This window comes from Lepidothrix coronata, unplaced genomic scaffold (assembly GCF_001604755.1).
Source record: "Lepidothrix coronata isolate B3197 unplaced genomic scaffold, Lepidothrix_coronata-1.0 Scaffold30, whole genome shotgun sequence".
In the NCBI taxonomy this organism is placed as follows: Eukaryota; Metazoa; Chordata; class Aves; order Passeriformes; family Pipridae; genus Lepidothrix; species Lepidothrix coronata.
Genome location: NW_016690210.1, coordinates 1,213,683 through 1,223,062, shown reverse-complemented (window position 1 = coordinate 1,223,062; position 9,380 = coordinate 1,213,683). Strand labels below are relative to the sequence as shown.

The 9,380-nt window shown below is 39.3% G+C and overlaps 1 protein-coding gene across 1 annotated transcript in view; it reads left to right on the top strand.

Annotated features, from left to right (window-relative positions):
• The window catches only part of DSCAM (DS cell adhesion molecule), a 442,855-nt gene that overhangs the window by 63,663 nt on the left and 369,812 nt on the right, over positions 1–9,380 (top strand). The window contains exons 2-3 of the mRNA XM_017810914.1: positions 1,212–1,529; positions 5,832–5,978. Of these exons, the coding sequence (XP_017666403.1) occupies positions 1,212–1,529; positions 5,832–5,978 (465 nt within the window). The remainder of the gene's footprint in view (positions 1–1,211; positions 1,530–5,831; positions 5,979–9,380) is intronic.

The window sequence follows — 9,380 nt, the reverse complement described above, 5'->3', positions numbered from 1 at the left end:
AGAGACAGAGGTAGACAAGGCACTTCATGATTTAGGATTGGGATTGCAAGTTCTTTATGCAGGATAAATAACAAGTGCTTTCTGCAGGATAAGAGAATCCACTTTGTGCCAATGAAGGCTAAACTCAAATACGTCCCACTGATGCTCACTGGGGTTTGTTGCACTATGGTCACCTTTTCAGAAACTTATTCCTTACCAGACTTGATTTAGAAAATCATGTCAGAATCTAATGCTTTTGAGGTATAGTGAAATATCCAAGTTTCTGTGTTTGTGTCAAGCTAAACTGTCATATTTTCACTATTAGGAAATGTGAAGCAGGGTGGTGGTATTGGAATGTATCCTCCCATTTACTGGAAAACAAAAGTCTTGTTATGCTGATATGCTCTCAGAAAGGGAAGGTTAGGAAGGTACTTTGGATGAAAGACTGGGAAACCTTCAAGCCACCTGGAACTTTCAAGCCCTCCGGGTAACAACAGAATAACCCATGGCAGGAGTGTTCAGAGGAATGAGGGCTAATCTTATGCTCTGACCAGTACAGACTTTTTTCAGCGTAATAGAATCCACAGTTCCAGGCTGGGAGGGGAGCTGCAGTCACATGGGTGGCTGAAACAAGACTGTCATGCTTTGTACCCAGGTTTATAGGTCTTTGTTAGAAAGATCTGACCAAGTGATATAATCTATTATTAACCTGCATCTGTATTAAGTATAGGTATGTATTATAACTGAAGAATTATGGGGATTTTTTTCCACCATTTGCTCAGTTCTTTTTATTACTTTATGTGTCATTTTTGCCATGGTAAGACTGTAGAAATAAATTTAGAGATGCTAACAGAAAATGCCTGTGTTCCAGGCAGAAATTTAGTTGCTAGAAATGTCATAAAAGTAGATTACTAGATTTTTGCTGGGCTCACAAAGAGCGCTGCACCAGCAAATGCAAAAGCGAAAAGCGAACGGGCCTGCATCAGTTTACACTGAAAAGAGTTTCTCGTTTTACCTACACTTACTGTGTTTAATCTGGTGATATTTCCTTTGAAAACAAGGAACATTCTATTAGAGCTCACCTTAGGATCCAGATGCTTTGATTACCTTCCCTGGGCGTCACATCTGATTTCGGTGCCGAATTATTTCGCGCGCGGCCGAAAAAAATTTCTTCGATTTTCAACGTTTCTTCTCTCTCTCTCTCTCTCTCTTTTTTTTTTTTTGTTTTGCAGTTTTCAGTGAAGAGCTACACGCCAGTCTATACTTTGTCAATGCATCTCTGCAAGAGGTAGTGTTTGCCAGCACCACAGGGACACTGGTCCCCTGTCCAGCTGCAGGGATCCCCCCTGTGACGCTCAGATGGTACCTAGCGACGGGCGAGGAGATCTACGATGTCCCAGGGATCCGCCACGTCCACCCCAATGGCACTCTCCAAATTTTCCCCTTCCCTCCTTCAAGCTTTAATAACTTAATCCATGATAACACTTACTATTGCACAGCTGAAAATCCTTCAGGGAAAATCAGGAGTCAGGATGTTCACATTAAGGCTGGTAAGTACTGTCTTTTATTTGGGTTCGAAGGGGCTTGAGAAGGGGGGGAAATTTCGGTGTTTCAAAGGGCAGCAGCAGCTGTAAATTGAGGGAGAATGGACAGAAGTGTAACCTCTGAACTCTTAACAATATTCAGTAAAATACTGGATTCTTTCCTCCTTAGTTTGAATTATTTTTGGGGATAAAAAGTTAGTTTTCCAATGATCTTAATCAGTTGAGCACAAATATAAGGAAAAACAAACTGATAATGAAATCAAACCATGCTCACACATTAAAGAGCTATGAAGGAAAAAGATGAGTCTTTGGATATTTCGTACAGGGTCTGGAAGAAAAGAGGGATATTTGCCCAATCACATCCCTTCTCATTTCCTTGTAGTCACTTGTGCTCTATTTTGAGAGGAAAAACTTGTGTCCTGTGCAATGATTCAGCAACTGCTGTGGGTCCACAGGCAGTGCTTCCTCTTTAAGCTGAAAGATGCAAATGAGCACAATGGTTTTGCATCTGTTTTCCCTACTGGCTGGGTCAACAAGTGGAGAATTAGAGTGGGATCAAAATCAGGCCTTTTATTACAACACATAATCACATGATTGCGTTGTTTTTGAAGATTTTTGTCTACCCACTTCAGTTAATTAAAATATTCAAACAAACAAACAAAAAGTAGTCTGGGAGCTGACCCTTGGCAAATGCAAATCCTTAGAACTTCTTTGTTGTTGGTGGAGCTAAGCTTGGCTTTTCCCACAAGAGAATTATCTTTCCTTTGGAGATATGTCTTCACAGGAATTTCACAGGGAGAACCGTGGACACTTAGCAAGTAGACTTGCCCGTGACTTTCTTTTTAAATAGGAAAATGTATTCTCTTCTTCTTAACAATAAATTAACATTCAGAGATCTGTAGCTGGTAGACAATGGGGAGGCAAGAATAAAAACCAGGTTTCCATGAAATTCATGTCTCATTAAAATTTTAGTCTAGAAAAGTGGGTTTTCTTGCACAAGAAGCAAGTTATCATGCTACATATATAGGGAGTTTCCATAATGGTCCGTGTTGCTCATGAAAATGTTCAGTTGTCCACAAAGAAAAGCTTGAAAATCAAAGATTCATAAGAACACATTGTAACCAACTTAATGGTTGAAACTCACTTCTGGTTTTTGTGCTTTTGGTTTTACTTTCATGGATTTGTGGACAAGTTGTCTGTAAGAATTATATTTAGAGACAGCATAATATACTTTTTTCATGTGTGGATTTGTTTGAGTATCTCAGTTTTGAACATCTTTTGGGCATAATTTTTTCCCCCCCAGTATTAGTTTCTAATTTTTCTATTTCTTAGATGAACTAAAAGTGATGTAAAGGAGGTTAAAAATTGCAATGACTTGCTTGGTGTTCCTTTAGGTGTAAAGCAGATGACAGGGGTGACAGGATGTACCTCTGTTTGTTCCCCAGCAGTGACCCATCAATCCATGGAACCTCAAAAGAAATCTTCTCCCTCTGTTTGAGCAATAAGCTTTGCAAATAGAAAAAGGACCTCAAAACAGGGCTTTGCAGTAGCAGCTGTAGCTGCTTGACTCATAAGTTAACAACTTTTTTATTGTGGCCAAGTCAGAAATGTCCCTTTACATCTTTTCTTTCCCTTTTTTAACCTTTTACCACTCATTTCTCCATTTGACTCAATTTCTCAGTTAATCTGAGGTTTGGATAACAAGTTAAACAAGTCCCTTTCCTTCATGTGAACTGGTACTGTGTGTCAGAGCTCTCATTGTGCCTGATGGCAGACAATAGTTATTAGCAAGCATCTTTTCCAAAGGCTTGTGCAATCCCTCATTCATAGCAAAACACAATTTTGAGAGCCTTCTGTGCATAGCAGTGAGTGTATTTTATGCTCTGGTGATAACCCCTGTGCTGCTAAAATGTGAAATTATGAATTTCATTTGTAAATGTGGTACTTTCATGTGAAATCTGAACCCTATTTCAGATTGGCCCTAATTAGCATGATTTTGGAGGGGCCTTTTCTAATCCCTTCTCTATCTCCTCCTGCTTCCAGTGCCTCTCCAACAGCAACAGGGTTTCCTAAAAATGCAGAAGCTTTGTGGAGCTTCTGTTCCTAGCACAAAGACCAGCACAGCTCTGCCCATTCTCAGTTGGCTGGAGAAAGTCTGAGCCTCATTTACCTGTTTCCCCAAGGATATGGGAAGCAGATACAAGAGTTCCAGCTCACAAATTACTGTAATTGTGTTTTTTCATGTAATTTTGCATGTATTGCAACACATATCCCCAACCCCTCCAAAAACCTAATCCCCCTACCAGTGAACCCAAACCCAACCCTCTTCCAGGCCTGTCCCACATGAGATTAAAGGTGAATATCTCCTTTTTGTCTTCCAGCTTCCCTGTGCAGTCATGGCAGGGAAGAGTATATTTTTTTAGCCAAGAAATTCTCATATAAATTAATGACCTGGGGACCTGGGATTTAAAAAAAAAATTAAATAAAAAATTGAAAGAAGTAAAAATCAGCAATTTATTCATGGGAACTGTCAAAACTACAATCTGGAAATAGCTGAGGAGCCTTGTAAATCACAATCATGTAAATTTTTTTAAGCAAGGATGTGAATAAACCTCTTTCCAGTTTTTGTGCCCCACATGGTTTCTGTATTTGGGCAGATTTTCAAAATGGCCAGCTGGTCTGAAAGGTACAAATACCTTTAGCAGCGTGTTAGGACATTGCTGCTAAACAGGCCTGTTCTGTAAATGATGGCTGAAGCAGGAGCCTTAGACAAAAGTCAGCCTCATTAAGATGATCTATGTGCCATTCCCTCGGTGTAGAACAAGATTAGGGGGCTGCTTCATCACAGGGCAGCCACTGTTGTAAAGTCACTGTATTGAAGTGTTTCAAATACAAGTTCAACACTTACAGCAGGGTTAAGAATCTTAGCCTTTGATTAAAAATAAATTACTTTTTAAAAACTAGTAGTGCCTTTCTTATAATAGAAAACGGAATTTATTTCTTTTTAAAAAAGATATTTAATTTTTAATTGAATTTATTTTTATTACATTTATTTTTTTAGTCAGGGCTTTTAACAGTTATATTGTTATAGCAGTGTTTGGGGTGGAGAACTTCATTCTTCCTTCTTGCAGTGGTAGCACTGGACCTGAAAACTTGATGCTGTTTCCATTTGTGAAGACTACAGTTACATCTCAGTACTGTGCCTTTTTTCATGAAATACATTGTAAATGGGGCTGACTCTTAGAAACTCCAGTGCTCCTGCTGTATAGAAATGCTTTTGTAAACTCTGAAAAGGATTTACTGGCTTTGCCTGTCCTGTCTTAACCATTTATATGTTGTAGTGGACAACATCTGTTCCTTCCCTGCTCTACCACCTTCTCCATCAACTTTTGCTCACAGAAATTTTCATCCCTCACTCTTTATGGAATTATTTCCGAGCCAGGATTTTCCTTCTTTCCATTCTCCTACACAATGCAGCTCCATATCATCCCAGCAATATTAGGATTTCTCCAGTTGTGCTTTTGTCCTCTTTGTCCATCCAGTTGTGCTTTTATCCTCTTTGTCCATCTAGTTGTGCTTTTTTCTCTCTGTTCACTAAATTATTTCTTTCAGATGCAAGACAAAAAACACTGGACCTAAGTGTTTTTTGAATCGTGCTGGTTTTTAATGTAACATGTTTTTACTTGCTGCAATCATGGTTTTGTTTCTGTTCTCTTACCATTATCTGATTTCTTTCAGGGCTGGTCAATCCAGTGCAGCTCTTACCTTTCGTACTCTCATTTCTCTGTGTTTCTGAGACACTTTGGTTTTTCTCTTGCTGTCACCTCCATTGATTTTCTCCTTTGCTTCTCACTTCTTCAAAATCCTAAATGACACTGACCTTCTCTTCTCCCCTCTGGATGTCTAATTCACACACAGAGGCTGCATGTTTCTCGTGCTCTTTGATAGGGCAGAAAACCCTTCGTGAAGGGAAACGTGGCACGAGAAACCAGACAAGTTAACAGAAGGCATAACACCATTCACCCCCATCAACACACAGATCTTACCCCTGTCTTTCTCCTCGCCCCCAGGATGAGGTGGGGGAAGAGCACAGAAATGGTGAAACGCAGCTTTTGAGGGAAAAAAAAGCTCTGGGAACGCTTTCAGATGTTAACTTTGCGAAACAGTGTCATTTACTGAGGCAGAAGAGCTCACAGCTTGAGTCACCTTCTCGGGGGGTGGGGGGATCTGCAAAACCGACTGAAGAAAGGGATGAGACAAGATGTGGTGGCAACTTGTTTAATGGCACCTCTTTTTCCCCCCCTCCAGTTTTACGGGAACCCTATACAGTCCGTGTGGAGGACCAGAAAGCCATGAGAGGCAATGTAGCAGTGTTCAAGTGCATTATCCCCTCCTCTGTGGAGGCATACATCACTGTTGTCTCATGGGAGAAAGACACAGTCTCGCTTGTCTCAGGTAGGCTCTTACGGTTTTCCTTCCCAGTTGGCACTGGCAGGGATGTTTCTGGATGATTCCTCCCCCCTCCCCAAATGCCTGATGTTTCCTTGGATTCAGTTATAAGCTGGACGGGATGTCATCCTTGCACTTCAGCATTGCTGCATCCCTGTGACCGGGTGTGTGACGTTGAAGGCTTCAGACAGCCCTGCTTGGGGGGAAAAATAACGTGGTTTTTGTTTTATACCAGACACAAACCCAGCCTTCTGGTGCTGTGGCAGTGGGTTTGTGTTTTAACTTTGATAAAGAGCTCCCACGTGCCGAAGAAATTTGAGTGTCACAAAACGTGCTGGGTTGTAATTGTTTTTTTTTTCACTCATAATGCTACTCATGGATTAGGAGAAACCCAGAGTCTAAATTTGTTTGGTTATGTTTAAATGAGGTATGTAATTGATATTTATACTTTCACAGCATTTTAATCTCAGATATCTTCACAGATAACACTGGAGGCTTAAGCACAGTGCCATAATCTGAACATATTGAAGTGAAACAATCTATACTAAAGCAGTTACGGGCATTAATCTATTTACTGGCAAAGTGAGGAAATGTGAGGCATTTTTCAGGAAGTACAGGGAATTCAGGCAAAGAATATCTAATGTTTTAAAGCACAAACATTCTAAGAAATTCATGGGAGAAGGAAAACGTATGAAGACTATTTTCAGTATAGTACATACCTAAATTCTATGTATTACACACGTGCTGCTGTTGTTACCTGTACAAATGATTTATGTGTGAAGAAATTGGAAATGTGTCGGTCCAGAGTGATGCAGAATGGAAAAAAACCAGTTGGAATTAAATGTTGCTGCAGAATATATTTAAGAATATATTTGTGTTTATGATCCTTCAGTGTGTGGAAATGTTTTTGTAGCATCCTCAGGATATTAATGATCTTTTCTTTCTGACAAACATGGCACTGATGGAAATATCTATGTCTCTATATGACTCATATTATAGATTTCATTTCTCTCTGTATTTTATTGATTCCTGACATCACCTTGTTCTACTTTTTCAAAAAATATATTTCAAAGAGCTTTCTAAGGATTTGGTAGATATTTTAAGTACCATGTAACTGATGAGCAGTTGTTCTGTATTATTGGTTCACTGTTTAGGCTTGGTGAATTCTCTTCCTTATTATGCTCTTGGATTTTAATAGGAAATATTATTTTTGTCATTGAGCAACTGAAATGGAGTGTGTTCTCTCAAAGAGGTCTGTAATACCTGAGTTGTAGGACTCACCAACACTTCAGCCAACACAAGTCAGATTTGTATTTAAATACACAAATAAGCTTTCCATTATTCTCTAAATAATGATACAGAAATATGCTTAGGATTATCAAAACTATGATTATTTAATGCAACAGTGGATGGATGTGCTTATTGTCCTTCATCTTAAAATAGACTGCTACATGATGCATATATCTGTATGTGTGAGTGTTGGCTGGAGAAAAAATAGTGTATGTCTGTGTGGTTAACTACCTTAATTTTTATTTTTTTTAAGTTTGTTCATTATGAATTATAAGAAAAAATGCATATTTCCTCAGTCAACATGGATTGTATCCTCTGATCAATCCAATCTGATTTTTTTTTTTTGAGCTGAACATTAATACCTTTGTGATACCCCTGAGTGGCTCAGTCCTGCCCTTCCCCTTGGAATTAGGAGTAGGGTACACAGGTCTCTGTAATCCCTTCTTTAGGGAAGAAAATATGGCAGTTCTGCAGACCACCATGGCTTCTACTTATAGACAATTTTATTTTGAGTGGATTATATTGGTTTTAACCCTAAACTTTTGGGGGATAATAGTGTGTAATAACATTTAACTATATCGACCTAAATCTAATCATTTACTTTCCTTAATGCAACTTCTGGCTGTGGTTGACCAGGCTGCCATCATAAAATATCTATTACAAACTTTAACAAGTTTCTAATTATCTCACAATCCCTTAATCCTGCAGTTGGCAGAACCCTAAATGGAAATAAAACGTAATTCATTACAACCGAAGCTATTAAAAATCTCAGTTTATCACATTGGGTCATGTCATGGAAGAGATTTAGTTTCAGAGATGAAATCACAGGTTAGATGACAGGTCAGTGCTACCTGTCATGCAAGGGCAGGAGGGAGGCAGGAAAACATTGCTCTGCTTTAACCACAGGGTTTGTTCACCATTTAATGCTCTGTAACAGCAGCTTAATAGTGAGAGCATTTAAAAACCCCAACCCACACGTGTTTCATAAAACAACTGCCTTGAGTTTTGCCCATAATCAATTTTGCAATAATCTGGCCATGAACCCAAATGAGAGGTATTGATCAAGCCTGTCTTAGAATGCCAGTGCTGATGAATAGGATGCAAGACATAACATGGCTATTGAGCTGTTTCCCTAATGATCAATATTCCAAGGAAATGCATATTCTTGCTTATGCAGCCCCTGCTTGGATGTTTGGTGGTTGTTTTTTTTTTTTCTATGTGCTAGACCGGATTTATTGGTGTGATTTTAATTTCACCGTTAAATATTGGAAATATCAAGTCCTGATTTGTTTTCTTCTTGTTTCTTAATGTAACTGATTTATTGATTATTCATTAGCATCAGCAAAAATGAAAGTCACCTTGAGGGGAAAAAACCCTCTGCCGTGAAAGAGCGAGAATATAAAAAGATACACAGTTGGAGAATGATGGTTTCCATGGCTTGAGGTGGACGAGACTTTTTTGGGAAAACGAGGTAGTATTTATGGAATGATAAGAAAAAGCAAAGAATAAAAAAAGGTGGGGAAGAGGATCAAGATGAGAAGAACATTTTCTGAAGGGAGCTACCAGAAGGATGGAGAGAGACTGTTTACAAGAGCAGGTAGTGACAGGATAAGGGGAAATGGCTTCAAACTGACAGAGAGTGGGGTTAGATTAGATCTTAGGAAGAAATTTTTCCCTGTGAGGGTGGTGAGGCCCTGGCACAGGTTGCCCAGAGAAGTTGTAGATTCCCCATCCCTGGAAGTGTCCAAGGCCAGGTTGGATGGGGCTTTGAGCAACCTGGGCTAGTGGAAGGTGTCCCTGCCCATGGCAGGGGTGGAACTGGATGATCTTTAGGGTCCCTTCCAACCCACAGCATTCTATACATCCATGATTTTCATTGGGATGATATATCCCTTTAAAATGGAAGACACAGGAAAGGCCAGGAAGCTTAAACCTTACAGCAGGAAAAGGGAAACACCCTATGATAAGAAATAGGGAAGCTTTTCAGTGGGAAACCTTTATAAGCAAGTGGATCAACAGAGAGGATTTCTTTTTCTTTTCTGCATGATTTAAAACCCAATGCAATATTTTCAAGAAAGATTTACAGTAAATATTTCATATACCTGTCTACCTGTAGTG